General features: G+C 36.4%; 1 protein-coding gene across 2 annotated transcripts in view; it reads left to right on the forward strand.

Annotated features, from left to right (window-relative positions):
- The window catches only part of LOC129261641 (leucine-rich repeat serine/threonine-protein kinase 1-like), a 44,770-nt gene that overhangs the window by 15,857 nt on the left and 11,916 nt on the right, over positions 1-16,997 (forward strand). For both annotated transcript variants that reach the window (XM_064100071.1, XM_064100072.1), the window contains exons 3-12: positions 1,807-2,045; positions 5,317-5,456; positions 6,252-6,418; positions 8,249-8,538; positions 10,003-10,329; positions 11,221-11,437; positions 11,992-12,150; positions 12,684-12,866; positions 13,824-14,099; positions 16,733-16,898. In XM_064100071.1, coding sequence (XP_063956141.1) covers positions 1,807-2,045; positions 5,317-5,456; positions 6,252-6,418; positions 8,249-8,538; positions 10,003-10,329; positions 11,221-11,437; positions 11,992-12,150; positions 12,684-12,866; positions 13,824-14,099; positions 16,733-16,898 — 2,164 coding nt within the window. The remainder of the gene's footprint in view (positions 1-1,806; positions 2,046-5,316; positions 5,457-6,251; positions 6,419-8,248; positions 8,539-10,002; positions 10,330-11,220; positions 11,438-11,991; positions 12,151-12,683; positions 12,867-13,823; positions 14,100-16,732; positions 16,899-16,997) is intronic.

Genomic DNA, 16,997 nt, shown 5'->3' on the forward strand with positions numbered 1-16,997 from the left:
CTTATGGATTTTCCTTAAACCTTGATATTTATCATTTTTCTGGTATTTTTACAATGAAAGTTTTGTCAGGGTGAACTTCCCCTTTAAGTGAATCTCTTTCTGCAACAGGCCACTGTCATTTTTTATCATCTCGCTTGAATTTATTCTCCAATAGTTTGAACATGATTGAAAGTACATTTAAAGTCCCATCTAATGATGATTATTTTTATCATTACCGAGCAACTACGACTTTCCACCAATATCATGACATATGAATACAAACACTAATGTAATTTTGTTGGGTTCTGTTCAAATTATTATTGTCATAATCTCAATGAAATTTATCTTTATTTATTATCTTCTAGAAATAAAACTTCAATATAGAAGTTTGATACCTAATGGATCTTAGTTCAGAAACTTGCCAAACTCTGGCAAATGTCTTTTTTCTATTGCATAGAAGTTGAAATTTTCTCAAAAATATTGATCTCATAATTCATAAAAATAAATCCATAAAAAATGTTACCAGTTATGAAGTACATGAACTTCCTACCATGACAATGATTCTATTGTGAGGACACTTTAAACACTGCGATTAAAGCCTACACATCTATAAATTTCCATATAGTAAATGGTCAGTAATGTGAATTATACTCTGGTATCACTAGTATTGTAAAAGTCAGTGGATGTTTTTTCAGCCATTAGACTTTTTATTTGACATCTTGTGCCCCCTGTGAGTAATGTTTTTATTTCTATCTGAAATTAGCCCCCCCCCCCCCAATTCGTAGAGGTACAGTGCAAACAATTGATATTGATTTAGACTTTTTTGTAAATCTACATGTACCTTGTACATGTATATTTTGAAACACCTTGAACTTGTAACCTGCCAAATTTCCAGTTACAGCACCACATACTGTACATTATACACTACCCATAATTCCCATAGATTTGATTTTTTTCTGGCATCTGCTTGGAAAACAGATAAATGAATGGTAGAGTGAGTAGTCTGAAACCACATAATGTTTTGTTAATGACAGAAACTATTTTTTTTGTGCAAATAGTGGTGTTGTTCTGTTTTCTATGCATGCATGGCCTAACAAAATACACAATAGCGGGATGTCCTTCTCTATACATGGTTTCATAAATCTTCACTGCAGAAATATACATGGGCATTGGTTCAGTGCATGAGCTGTTTTTTGCTGCAACTTATTGGCCCGAATTCACAGAGGTGGTTTTTGCAAAAACCATGGTTTAAACCGTTGGTTTTACTGATTTTGCGATTCACAAAGGTGATTGCAAATGAAACCACCTTTGTGAATTTGGGCCATTCTGTTTATAAGGGAGACATGTCACTATGTATAAAAAAATATAGATTTTAAGATTTCAAGTAATATAAGGAAAATGAAAGTAGAGATAAATGGTGAATTTTACTCTATTTGATAAGATATTAGCCAATCTAATGATTATTCATGAAGGGATGCATAAAACTGTTTTCATAAAATATTGCTTAACTTTAAAATTCAGTAACTTTGTTACATGTATTAGTGATCCGATATTGTTGGACTTTTTCAGCATTTTGCTTGTTGAAGTTTACTCTATTTAATACTACTATTTATTTATAATTATTTTCAGCCTCCTGGGAGTGGCCCTAATAATTGATGTGATTATTGTCCTTCATGATCGAATTTTCCTTACTAGATTTAGACTGTCATAGGTAGCAGTATTCAATGACAATGCATTCAAATTTTATCAGTATTCTTCAGTTATACCCAAATCATTTCCATATTGATGTTTGTATTTACATTTCAATCCTTATTTCACACCCTTCAGGAACTCATTGCAAATTGGCACCACAAGCAACTCAATACCTTTGACCCGTCATGGCTGCAGGATTTCCAAGATTCAACTCACCAAGTCCTGTCGACCATCAATCTATCCCAGAATGCACTCTTCTCTGTACCAGAAGGACTCCTGTGGGGTTTGCAGAACCTCCGTCGTCTCAATCTATCCCAGAATTCAATTCAAAGACTGCCGTCCCCCAAAAGCCATCGAAACTTGAGCGAGTGTCGGTATGTTATGAATTGACAAATGTAATTTTTGTCTCACCTGCGAAGCAGAGTGAGACTATAGGCGCTGCTTTTCCGACGGCGGCGGCGTCAACACCAAATCTTAACCGAAGGTTAAGTTTTTTAAATGTCATCATAACTTAAGAAATATATGGACCTAGTTCATGAAACTTAGACATAAGGTTAATCAAGTATTACTTAACATCCTGCCTGAGTTTCAAGTCACATGACCAAGGTCAAAGGTCATTTAAGGTCAACGAACTTTGGCCAATTTGGGGGTATTTGTTGAATTACCATTATAACTTTGAAAGTTTATGGATCTGATTCATGAAACTTGGACATAAGAGTAATCAAGTATCATTGAACATCCTGTGTGAGTTTCAGGTCACATGACCAAGGTCAAAGGTCAACAAACTTTGGCCAAGTTGGGGGTATTTGTTGAATTGCCATCATAACTTTGAAAGTTTATTGATCTAATTCATGAAACTTGGACATAAGAGTAATCAAGTATCATTGAACATCCTGTGCGAGTTTTAGGTCACATGACCAAAGTCAAAGGTCATTTATGGTCCTTGAACTTTGGCCATTTTGGAGGTAATTATTATATTGCTGTCATAACTTTCAAAGTTTATAGATATAGTTTATAAAATGTGGATATAGGGGTAATCAAGTATCACTGACAAGTCTTAGGTCGCATGATCAAGGTCAAATGTCATTTATTGTCAATGACGTAGTATTGTATCATTATATGAATGGTGTTCTTTGTGAATAATTATTTTATAGTAGTTTTCAAAATCAGCACTACTATATTGAATCGCTCAATGCAGGTGAGACTGCCAGAGGCGCTCCACTTGTTTATATCAATATCAGGCCTTGTTGTCCCCCCAAAAACTATATAATCTACAATGAACTCTGGTAACTTTAACCCTATCTAGACCTCCAAGGCCCCCCCCTCAACGAGTCGCCCGATATTTTCACGGCGCAAAATTTTTTGACCACGCTGCTCACCGACTTTTTACTTTCAAGTCTTGCGCAACTTTTGAGACCAATTTTGCGTCACCCGGGTACGCGGTTCCGAAATTACGCAACGTTATGTAAGTGCATGTCGGACCAAAAATTGCTCAAAAACGTGATTTCGTGTACAAAGTCAATGTAAATTGTGTTTTCAACCAAAAATCGTAAATGTATGATTATTTTTAGTTTTGCGGGTCTAAATGTATGTATTTTATGCTGTTTGTGATCTTAGAAGAGTCCCTAGTGAATTTCATTGAAAAAACAATGAAAAACAAAGGGTCCAAAATTGCAAAAAACAATATGATACATAAGAAAATGATCTGATATCACAATTTTTTCATTTATACTTGCTCAGAACACCACAAAGAGTTTCTATGCCAAAAGTTAGAACATTTGGAGCTTTATTTAGAGAGTTGAGGAAAAAGTATGATTTTGCATACTAATTACACATAAATTAGCATAATTACTTAATAACAATTTGCATGAAATAAATTACTATACAATTTTGTAGATTATATCCAAGACAACCTGCTTGCCAATTTTCGGCGCGATCACGCGGTCGATGGCCGAGATCTCAAGGGGGGGCCTGGGAGGCCATATGAACTCCCAAATACCCCAGCCTAGATAGGGTTAATATACATGTAGTTTGTACAAGCATTTGATCAGTATGGTTTTGAAAACTTTTGATCGATAAGATAGCTAGCTTGAAGCAAGTATCAGATGAAAGCAGAATGGATGTAGTAAATTGCAATTCTTGAAGCACCAAAGTTTTAGGGGAAAATTGACTCAACCTCAAGTATAAAGATGTTTAAACCTTATCAAACACCACTAAATATTACAAATGCAGTTTAAGGTTTTAATTAAAAGACCAACACATTCCACACTGATCACATAGGCACACAAATGAAACCATACTGATAGTTCACTGTTAGTTAATGTTAGAACAAAAATAAAACACTTGATGATGACACGGCTGTCATAATTACTGTGACAAACACATTTAGAAATATATGAATTTTCTCTCCTGTTGAAATAAGGTGAGCTGAAATGTAAGAAAATAAATGACGATTTCCCAACTCGACCGAAGACGATCAGCTTGTCTTTGTGTGAATTGATGAAACAAAATCAGTTTTCTTCTATGCTTCATATAATCGCGGTGAAAGAAATTCTGTTGTAGTTGACTCTATTTGTATACATGATCTGACATAGCATTGAAAAAGTTTATATGCAAATGATTATAAAGATCCAGGGTCGCGGAACATGAGGGTTAGTGATTAATTGTATGCTTGATTTGCACGATTAATTATACATTGTAGTTAATGCAATCAGTCTTTTTGTTGTACAGTGATTGTTAAAGTGATTGGTTAACATTGGTTTGACTTTTAAAAAATCTGAGCTAGAAGGTCACACTTGTCACCTGTGTCTGTGATATGTTACAAAAATGAAGCCCAGAAAAAATTGCGTTCGAAAATAACTATTTAGTGCTTCAAAAATTGAAATATAAAGTGACCGAAAACACCATCTTAATTTCATCCCATACACTAATGCGAACTATTTAGGCGTCTATAAGACGCCTATTTACAAACTCGGGGTTTGCCTTGTAGTTTTAGCTTTTCATTCTCAATAATGGTTGTTTTCAGGGCTTATTAGTTCTAATACATGCACTTGTACACATGTTTCATCTTGGTTTGAGAATTTTTTAAATCGGCTGCTCACAAAGTTAAACAATACCTTTAAGCTTTGTGTTACGTGCCCCTGATCTAGTTAAAATGTTCATTGGACTCATTGGCCCGTATTCTGGAGTCGGGTTTAACTTAAACTCAGGTTTAAAGTTGTAGTTTAAGTATGGACAGCCAATTGTTACATAAATCACTAACAGTAGAGATATCATACTTCAGCTCATTTGGCTCTCAAATCATTCATAATTGTCTACGAAATATGAAAAGATTATTGTCTTCACCATCGATGAATCAGGAAAGAGCACAGTAAACATAAGAAACATACAACTTAATAAAAATTTTGATGCTTTTGGCTTCCCATACTTAAACCACAACTTTAAACCTGAGTTTAAATTAAACCCGACTTTAGAATACGGGCCATTGAGTCAAGTCAGGATGTCCAACTATCAGAATAACTTATATGGGATTAAACATCACCAAGCTTTTCAGGGACAATATTTTATTCAACACTTATGATATCCATTTTACAACTGTATTGCTCACGATTAGTAATTATGTATTATGTTTTATGTTTTATACAGCTTACGGTCTCTAAGCCTTTACCAGAATAAACTGGTGTCTGTACCTGCTGAACTATTCATGTTAGAAGCATTAGAGTTCTTGTCTCTTGCCAGTAATTCCATTACAGAACTTATCCAACCTGCCAAAGAATCTATCAAACGTAAGTACCAGTATATTCAAAGGATTTGATTCAAAGTGTCCGAGTTCGAGTCTCACACGAAGAATAATTATAATAATAATAGAAATGCATGTAACTTATAGAGCACCAAATCAATTCTGTAGAGCACACAAAGTGCAGATGGAGTAATGAAACAAGTCGAAAAATTTCAATGATATTTTGAAAATATTCAAGAGAGATACCAGTACTGATGACTCTAGGAAGACTATTTTACAAAATGCAGAATGTGTGAGCAAGGATCCCCCTCTGGGATGGCCATCATCATGACCTTATAGGCTTTTTGTTAATGGGCAATTCCATAAAATGATCAACCTTTTTGTACGTCCGACGTCCGAACCCCATTTTTCTCAAGTCTTACTTCACTTCATAAACTGACCAAGTCATGGTCCTTTGAGAACATTACAGGATGTCAAAAGAACAAGAAATCAGAGACAGAAAATGTCATGAAGGTCCCACATAGAGGGGGTCGGACGTACATATTCTATGGCATTACCCTAATAAAATGATTTTGTATATCTAAAGAAGTTAAAAGTAATGTCAACGATTTTCAAAACATAATTTAGGGATATATTGCAAGACAGCAAAACAATTTCGAACATGTAGAATAGATATTCATCTAAAACCTATTAGTTACAATATACCTGGTCCATGGAATATGTGAAAGTCATTGATGTTATGGATGACTATATTTATCATTGAGTCAGCTCATGTTTAGTCTTCTGTCGAATTTCTATTTTGTTTTGATGTCCTGAAAGCTTTTCCTCTTCATCTTTTCAGATGAGATCCCAAGACAATGGAACTGCATTTCTCTCGTCAATTTGGATCTATCCCAAAACAAATTGAGCTCTCTCCCTAGACAGATGGATGCGTGCACTTCCCTTATTACCATCAATCTATCAGAGAATTCATTCAGTGAGATACCGAGGCCTTGGGCTTGTCCTTTGGTATGTTCCTATCCTCTCTCAGAAATCCACCACTTCCCCTCTTCTGCTGGTCTGTCTCTGTCTGACTCTGTCTATCTTTGTCTCCTTATCTCTCTCTCTTGCTGGCCCTCTCTCTTGTACTGTCCCTCCTTATCTGTTCCTCTCTATCCTGTCTCTGACTTATTGTCTCTGTCTTCCCCTCTCTTTCTTTATCCCTCTATTTTCCTTTCTGCATAGACATCTATTAATTGCTCAATTCGTGTTCTACAAATGGGACATTAATCTCCAGAAATAGATCATGGTTTTAAATTTCTTTAAATCAAAACTAAATGCGCTGATTGTTAGTGTGGCAGGATGGACTTTAATTGAAAACTGTGCTGTCATTATGGAACAATAAAATGTTGGTCATGATAGGTCCCTATGTGCAGTTTCATTTTGTTCCACCATTAATTGTTTGTTTTTGCTGTATAACTACCTGCAGGAATTAACGCAATGGAGACCTATTTGAATTGGTCTTGAAGCCACATGTGTATTAGTATGTCCATAATAGTCTGTATGTATTCTGAGGTCTGGTTTAGCCATGGACTAACTCTGCTAAAATTATGAGAATCTGCAAAATTTTGTTTTCACTCTATATTTCTTATGTTTATTGTTTTCCTTTTCTGTGCTTTAATTGTGAAGGAAACTATTTGAGTTATTGTTCCCAAACAGCAATGAGTGATTGAATTGATTGTCAAATGATATGATAAATTGAGCCAATACTGTTAGAGATTAGATTTGTGTCACAATTGGCTCTACATAGTATACCACAGTTTTAGACCAGAGTTAAACCATTCTTCAGAATATGTGCTAACGTCTCTATGAGACTAGAATATTGGTTTGTGTTGAAAAGTCTTGTTTGATTTTGACTGTATGTCTTTGCATTTTCAAGGGGTTGCCTTTAAGCACAACTAAATTTATCTACAAATCTCTTGAGTTTTTTTGGCTAAACGATGATTTTATACTTCCGTTCTCATATTGTTATGAAGCGATGACATCATGGGTATTGTTTAGAGAGTGTGAACAGATGTATTGTGTGATAATGGATGATGCATTAGAAGGAAAGACATCTCTGTTAGCACCAAAGATATTGCTCAAGGCATGTTTACTTTTGATTCATATCAGAATTGTCATGTTTTGTCAGTGACAACTGTCAGAGACAGCCTTTTTATGTGATGATCAACACCATGCTTTATTCTTCAATTCCTCACCTGCATTTTATATTCATAGAATGGGACAAAAATGTAACATTATAGATTAAGAATTGTAGATTAACGATTAAGAGAAACTAAGAAGAGCCATCTGTTTGTGTTTCTTTATTTACAGCTTTCAACTGGGGAAGTGACATGATATTGTTCAGAAGTTTGTCTAATATTTAGTCAAAATTTGAATAGAAAAATGTTAATGAGAAAATTATCTTTTTTCTTTCTCCTTTACTCTATCTTTTCCCCTAGGTTTACCCTCTCTGTGGTTTACCTGTGTGTTTATGTAATAACTTATACTATTTTCAATTTACGTAGCTTATTGATATGAATATTAATTTGTATGTAGTTATTTTTTTTTCATTGAATTTATTTGATTATATATTTCTATATGTTGTGTAATCTTATGTATACTGTATGATTACCTAAACGACCATTTCCTACTTTTTATCTTTGTGTTAGAAGAAAGCAATGAATGTTATATATATGTTCTATTCTGTTATACTTTGTTCTATGTGGATTGGTTAAGAATTTATATAAAAAATAAAAATGAATATGTGCAGATATGTACTTTACTTGACTTGTAATTTTCCTGATTTGACCCATGCAGGAGATCCTGAACATAGCTAAGAACAAGGTCCAATCTGCTCCCGGTGACCTACCAAAGTTCTGGCATCGTACGTTACGATTCATCAACCTCAGCTACAACCGTCTGACTGAGATTCCCACACCTATGTGTCAGTTGAGCAGTCTCTCTGAGCTTGATCTATCTCATAATGTACTACGTTGCTTTCCATCGCCGGGGACATGGAGTATACGTAAGCTACAGCACCTTAATCTGGCTTACAATCAACTTATGCACAGGGAAGCACAACCTCAGACCAAGCAAGACAAAGACAGGTGAGTTCGCTTACTTGAAGAATGCAATATGATATGGGTAATAATGATAATAATATATAGCATTTATGAGGTGCCGATTTCTCTAGTTGCCTATTCAATGGCGTACTATACAGCATATTACCCCGGCTGTAGCTCTAGCTGCTAAAGGCGCTTGGTGCATTCAAGGAATTAATCCTGCCGGGTACCCATTCACCTCACCTGGGTTGAGTGCAGCACAATGTGGATAGATTTCTTGCTGAAAAGAAAACATGCCATGGCTGAGATTCGAACTCACGATCCTCTCACTGACAGATGAGATTCATAACCACTAGACCCCGACGCCCCCGGTCCAAACGTATGTTGTGTTGTATTAAGATAGGCCTAGTTTTCTGCACTTTAAAGATTTGATATAGTCCCATGACACAAAGTTTGATGATTAATCTAAAAGTATTGTCAGAATTGATTGCATACTAAGATAAGTGTGTGCATTCTATTTTAATCATCAATCTTAATTACTATCTTAAAGCTTTGTGTCATGATTCCGTAACTGTTAATGAATTCAGTTTATTTATTCATATTTACATTGTATGTTTTAACTCAACTAGGAGGAGTATGGCGTATGTAGATAACTATATTTTTTTCTAATTACTACTGCAGTAATGCTGTGACTTGTATCATGAAATCCAGTTGAAGGAATGTACTAGACCCATGAAAAAGTATTTAATTCAATTAATTTTTTTTTCATTCATTAAAAAAAGTATTTTTAATGATAGTCTTTTGTAATTTTTAAATGATTCAAAAAGTTGTTTTGCTGTGTATTTACTGTTTTGGAAATAATCACACGATGCATGTATGTGCACTGTAATATGAGAATATATTCTTTGTTCATGTCCTACAAAGATTAAATCCTGTATAGTGATTGGTTCAAATAGCATCATGTGACCAAATATATTTTAACTATGATGTTGCCTGACATAAGACCTTGATATATTTTTCGCTATACCAATATTCTGACGTCATTATTTCAGAAATATTTAGCTAAACTCTCGGGCGCACCAGTCAGCGAGCTATCTCTCCCGGGTAAGTCCTGTGATGCACCGGGGCAGGCACTAATCTACGTTCTGCTGAGCGCAGTCCCTGTGGGAAGAGTAGGTCATTCAACGCAAGTAACCGGACTCTGCAAGCTCAGCGCATAGATTTTGGTTCTAAATTATTAAAAGTAGGATATAAAACAAATATATCAGGTGTTTCCTTCGAAAGCATAGTGGGAATTTTTAATCCTCAGTTGGACCAGCAAAACCCTCAGGGATTCGCCTCTCTGGGAAAAATAGTAATTGCAAGACCAACATCGGATAAATAATTCCACTATACTTTCTCAAAACCTGATATATTTGTTTACTGTATTGTATCTGCTTTTTATATCGCTCAAATGAATGATAATAATAATGAAAAATAATACATTTCTCCTGCATTGCATCCCAATAGTCCTAAAACCTCTCCTGTGAAAAAGAAGAAAGACAATCCTCCCTCTTCACCGACCAGTCCTCAACAGAAACAAGGCGTTGCTAATTTCTACACCAAGCTACGAGCTCATAAGTCACCAGCCAAGATCATAGACGCTAACAGCCGAAGTACCTTCTACACGCATTCCCCAAACGGTGGTAGCAGTCATCCGGAAAAATGGGAGAAGATTGAATTCCCAGAATGCTTTGCACACAGTCTCTACGTTCTGAAGCTATCCCACAATGCTCTAGAGGATGTGCCTCCCAGCGTTTGTAAGCTGGAAGCATTGTATGATCTAGATGTCAGCTGGTAAGCAAATAAGAGGGTATTATTCTTCAGGTTACTGAAAACAATATTCATTTTGTTAGTACTATCAAAACCAGAAATTATAGCGAGTCCATCTAAAATACCCAAATAATGTTCTGCTATATTAAGAGAAAGACATGAAATAATTTGTCTCAAGTGTCTTGTGAATAATACAGTGTCTTAAATGTGTTTTAAAGGATTGAGAGTGGTTGTCATTAACAAATCACAACATTTTATCTAATGAAAGTGCCTTTCATTTTATCTACTTTCATGAGAGGTTCTTATGTTGAAAAAAAGTATTTAAAAAAGTTTTCTTTGAAGAAAAAGGCTGTTATCTTTTATGCAAAGATATTTTTAAAATGATATAGACAAATGTCAGATTTTCAAATAAGTTGACTAACATTTTACAAATTGCAGGAGAATATGTCATTTATATCCAGAACAAATACTTCAATACTTACAACTGTGAATATGCACAGGCTTTCCTTCGTCTCGCATTTATTATTCTCTTTAATTTCAATATTGTAGGTTGAACTTAAGGTGTTATTTTACATACAGTTTTTAACCCTAATTGAACCCTAACCTACATTATTGAACCCTACCAAAGGAGCTTTAGTTAAATAAAGTTGACAAGTTAGAATTTACACTTTCAAGAACAGAATATGTTTCAAAATTATCACACCTCATCAGCAGCCTGAATAGTATACAAGGTGTCATGGGTATTTATATATGTATTAAAATAAGTTTTTATTGTGCCAGGATCCGGTTCTTGTTTCTTTATTATTTGGTACACTGCAAGAATAGTCTGACATTTTTTGGTTTTCATTAATGTGTATATTTGTTTATAACATTTTATCTCAGAAAAATGTTCAATATGTCTCTCATTTTTTCCAGGAATCCTGATCTGCAGAAGTTACCAGAAGGTCTAAGCACTCTGAAGCATCTCTTTCACCTGAAGATTGAGGGGTTAGACATCAAGATTCCATCTGACATCAGTCTGTTGACTCCAGAGCAACGGTGTAAATCTGGTCAAGTTCTCAAGATACTTCGTGAGAAACTTCTAGACAGTCAACCCTATCACAGCATGAAGCTTATGATCATGGGTCCAGCAGTAAGTTAAGCTCAAACCAAGATCAAAGATTTGATGAAGGAATGCTCTATAAATTTCTGTACATATCATCTGAATGCCTATGTTGAACATGCCAAAATTGCTGAGCATTGATTTCTAGGACAAATTGGGCCCAAAGTTGATATTACGTTTTTCGTTGATGAGAGTTTGAAATTGATAACTCTTTGTGGAAAGTTGTACATTCAGAATCTTTTTGGATTTGTTTCCCTTGATTTTGTTATCGGTTTAGAAAATTTATTTTATTTCACATTAAAAATTCATCTGTTTCCCAGAAGGCAATCATTTTTTCACTGTACTACCTACACTTTTATATCACATATTATATCACAAAAGTGATGCTAATGAATACACAGCTTACAGCAAGCATCCAAGTACTTTTTGTTGTAGATCAAATGGCAATATCATTTTATACTGGCATTACTATGCATTTTTAATAGCGTCATGAAAAGGTGTAAATATTAAGACTATCACTGCAGTACGGTATCCTAAGGTAGACCACCAATTTTGGGACAAAAATTCTTGGTTGTGTTTTGCAGAAGAGTGGTAAGACCACATTACTTGGAAGTCTGATGAATGATACCAGTGGACGTGTCCTTGATATGGCTCTTCATGTAACGGAATGGGAACTACAAGATCCAGTCGTAGAAGGAAAAGGGTGCAGTCTGAGGGAAAGGGTCAAAGAAAAGTTCTCAAAGGTTTGTACCTATCTAGACTTGATTGCGAAAATCCCATGTGTATGATAAACCTGAACCTTCTTTATGAAACAAACCAAGAGACACTGAAATAGTGACATTTGAGTGGGGACGATGATGATGATGATAATGATTGATGATGATTAATGATTATGACGATGATGATGATGGGGGTTGTGGTGGTGGTGTTGGTGGTGATGATGATGGTGGTGGTGATGATGATGATGATGATGATGATGATGATGATGATGATGATGATGATGATGATGATGATGATGATGATGATGATGATGATGATGACGACGACGACGACGACGACGACGACGACGACGACGACGACGACGATGATGATGGGGGTTGTGGTGGTGGTGTTGGTGGTGATGATGATGGTGGTGATGATGATGATGATGATGGGGGTTGTGGTGGTGGTGTTGGTGGTGATGATGATGATGAGGATGATTACAATATTGATAATGATAATGAAAATAGAATAAGGAAAAAAGCAAATCAAGCTTCCAATTTTGTATCATCGACAGGAGAAGGAGTTTGTTGAAGGCCCATCCATCACATTCTTCTCCTGGGATATGAAAGGTGGTGATCTGTATGAGAATGTTCACCAGTGCTTTGTTACTGCTAAGACTTTGTATCTCTTAGTATGGGATATGAGTGAAGGCATGGATGGGGCACATAAACTATCATCTCTTCTCTTGAACATCAGTGTAAGTCCCTGTGAAATGGTTTTTAATATTTATTTAAAATTTGATACATTGTTGCATTATTTACGATTTGAACAAAGAGGAAAAGATGAAGCTGGTGCCATATTGAAAAGTAAGACTTTCTGGCATAAACCTCTCTCAAAATGTAAGGTGGCCCATCTGTTGTCATAGCATATAGATAAAACTCTGAAGGAGGTAAAGAGGGTAGAAAACAAAAGTGTATCAAATCGAATGAATAGAGGGATTAACAAACTGATGTAAAAAAAAATAGCTTTGAATGTCATGATACGACAGAAAAAGATAATGGTGAAATATCATTAGGATTAAAGAGTTAAGTTATTTGTGATGTGTTGGTCTCAGTTCTGTAAAATGCAGTCTTTGCAAAACACACCCTAGGCCCCTCTATCATTAGATGTGTAATCAATCATTAGGTGTGTAATCAATCACAAATTTGCAAAACACACTCTTATGATTTGTTACTGGTCAGTCCCATGAAAAATATTCATATTCAACAATGACCCTGATTGGCAGTTGCCATTTTGTGATTGATTGCAAACCTTAGTGAGACGGCCCTCTCCCCGGTCTTGCAGTCACAATCATACTACAGTGTGTTTTTTACACATCCCAAATAATCTCTTTGTTTCCTAGATTTCTTTATGTTTGTAACAAATTTTGTAAAATTCCCTTTATTATGTATTTGATGTTTACTTATCTTAAAAATTGCATATTGTATTAATACATTTAATTCCAGTTTAGGGCACACCATCAACAATTTCAAGTCTTTTTTTTTCTAGCATTTTCAGTGACCCAATTCTATTTGATTACTTGTATTTTTATGTAAAATCAATGCTTTTTTATGTGTTTGTATAACCTGTTTTGTAAATGTAAATTTGTATCTTTATATCGAGTGGAATGAATAAATCTTGAAAATATTCAACATGGATTCCTTTTCTCCCGTAGTCTCGATCCTCAGACTTTGGTATTGTGATAGTGGGCACCCATCATGATGTGGTTCAGAACTCGCCTGTAGATGTGATGGAGCTACGGAGTCAGCTTGTTGAGATGCTGGATGTTGGACCAGGATTCCCACCGGTAGCAGGGATTGTAGAGGTTGACAGTCGAGGGAGTAAGAACCACGGAATGGCTGAGCTCAGACGGGTCATCTATGAGACCGCTCTGCAGATGAAGGTTCATCATAAGAGACCTGTATGTACAGAGAAGCTTATAGGCAGGAAGGTAAGTATCATTATGGGTAGCAATCACTTTACTGTTTTTATCATATACTAAAATGCATATCCTCATCTTTTCTCGGTATACTGTTTATAAGAACTAATATCTCACAAAGAGTGTACCTTGAACCTTGAAGAATAATCCCTTTCAGCAGCTTCAAAGCTATCCCGGGATGAAAACATTCTGTGTATCAGTGCGAGGTGCCATGGTGAAGTAATTTGAAATTTCACTTATATACATTAAAAGTGAATGTGCACCGTGCAAGTAAAAACTGCCTCTTGGTTTACAGCATAAGAGACCCAACAGGAGGCTGCATCACGCGGATGAATGGCAGCGCAGCCTCTCTAAATACAGCTGGGTTTGTTCCCATTACAACAGGTCCTGGTAGGTGATTCCAAATTTTGATAGTACGTGGGAAGAAAGAGAACTTGTATGCATCTGTGGTTGCCTTTGGTATAGCATATTTAAGGCTGTGATCATGTCGTCCAATATATGTGGCAGGACCAATGGTAGGAGGAAAAGGTACAGCAACTAGATGATGATGAATTTTATGGAAGAGGGTACACTGAGCAAGAAGACGGCGTGTATAGAGACTATCCCATCCGAGTGCAGACACAAGGTCTGAGGAAGATGTTGAGGGACTGTAGTCACCGTGTACAAAGCGAGCAGCTGATCTTTGCACTTTTTCAATTGAGCTAACAATTGTAGCTGAATGCGGGTTCCATGCCTCTGATGCATATTCCAATTGTGGACGGACCAATGCAGTGTAAGCTCTGGCTTTCACCTCTTTAGTACATGGTGACAGGGTCCTTCGGATAAGTCCTAAAGTACGACTTGCTTTGTGTCTGATGTTCTGGCAATGCTTATTCCAACGTAAATCAGCAGTGATCGTCACACCTAGGTATTTGTATTCACTTGCTCTTGGTATAAGATCATTGCAGAAAGAGTAATCATAGAAGCCAGGCACACGTTTTCAAGTTATTGATAGAACTGCACACTTCTTCACATTGAAATTCATCAACCAGGTTGAAGACCAATTGGATAGTTGCTGGAGATCCTGTTGAAGAATGTGATGGTCCGTACTTTTGGAAATCTCTCTATAAATTACACAGTCATCAGCAAATAGCCTCATACTTGACCTTATCTGATCTTGGATGTCATTTATGAATAATAGAAAGAGAGTCGGGCCGATAACAGAGCCTTGCGGTACTCCAGAAGTGACACTTTTCCATTGTGACTTGGTTCCATCAACTACCACAGCTTGTCGTCTGTTGGTAAGGAATGACATGATCCAGTTGAGCGTATCGCCTGTGATGCCATAATACAGAAGCTTTGAGTGTAACCGTTGGTGAGGTACTCTGTCAAAAGCCTTCTGGAAATCCAAAAAGACAGCATCAACTTGTCCTCGCTTCTGGATGACAGAGGTCCAGTCATCAATTGCTGACGTTTGTTGGGTGACCGTGGAGAGTCCTTGTCGGAATCCATGCTGTGCATCTGTCAGGATATTATTAGATGCAAGGTGCTTTGAGACATGACTAAGGACAACATGCTCCATGACTTTACAGCATGTACATGTGAGTGAAATAGGGCGATACTGTGAAGGTTCACTCTTGTCACCTGACTTGTGTACAGGGGCAACAAGCGCTTGTCTCCAGTGTGATGGGGTAACACCAGAGTTATAGCTCTGTTGGTACAAGAAAGAGAGGGCAGGAGATATTTCTTGGGATATAAGTTTCAGGAGTCTCGGTGGGATTTCATCTGGACCACATGCTTTGGATGGATTCAGCTGTCTCAACTGCTTTTCCACACCAGTCCTATGGAAATGTAGGTGCCCTATTGGTGGGTATTGAGAGTTTTCTTTAGATGGCAATGTTTGACTATTTTCTAGAGTGAACGTTGACTGAAAGTGGTCATTGAGGGCCTCTGCCTTTTCTTGGGCTGTAGCACACATCTTGGTAGTTGTGCGTAGAGATGGTATTCCAAGGAATTCGGAGCGGCAGCTTTTGTATTGTTCAAAAGAGTGATAAAACATGGCTATCATATTATCAGACTGTTTCAGTTAGGACACCATTACCTTTGACTTGGTGTTGTGGCTTTACTTTTTAAGGGCTTGCTACACTTGTTCTAATCATGAACTCGTTAAAGGGATTTGTCAAATATTTTAGATACATGTATTTCATCTGTGATATCTTGACAATCGAGTTTATGCTGAGGAGGGGAAAAATTAATAAAACCTTTCCGGAGCAACTTTATGAGCTCACCATTACAATTAACATTGGACCCTATATTCCAAGGGCTATTCTTTGCATTTCTGGTGCAAATTTCCCCTATGCCCCGATGTGATTTATACCCTGATACAGAGAAGATTGTTGACTTTTTTACTTTTTGTCTGTTCCAAGGTGTGTTTTATGAATGGTCATGCCTTATATTTAAAAATATTAGGTACATAGTCATGTTTAGTGAATGTATTCAAAATGGAAAGAATTTACAGTTTTTGTCTCACCTGCATAGCAGAGTGAGACTATAGGTGCCGCTTTTCTGACGGCGGCGGCGGCGTCAACACCAAATCTTAACCTGAGGTTAAGTTTTTGAAATGACAGCATAACTTAGAAAGTATATCTTTTTTTTTTATTGATCAGGTACCGCAACCATACTTCAATCTGAAGAAGCGTATATCCCAGGAGGTTGAAGTACGTCAGAAAGCTGATCCTCCTATACTACCTATCATGACTGAGACTGAACTGGCCCAGATAGTACAACTCATACCTGATAGTGGGCTACATACACCAGAAGAACTTCAGGAAGGTAATTACTCCCCAGCTTTAAATAATGACCTGGGCTCCGTAACACAAAGATAAGCGATCAATCTCTAAATGAACTGACCAATCAGGATCAATATTACAC

The sequence above is a fragment of the Lytechinus pictus genome, chromosome 5, assembly GCF_037042905.1.
Source record: "Lytechinus pictus isolate F3 Inbred chromosome 5, Lp3.0, whole genome shotgun sequence".
Lineage (NCBI taxonomy): Eukaryota > Metazoa > Echinodermata > Echinoidea > Temnopleuroida > Toxopneustidae > Lytechinus > Lytechinus pictus.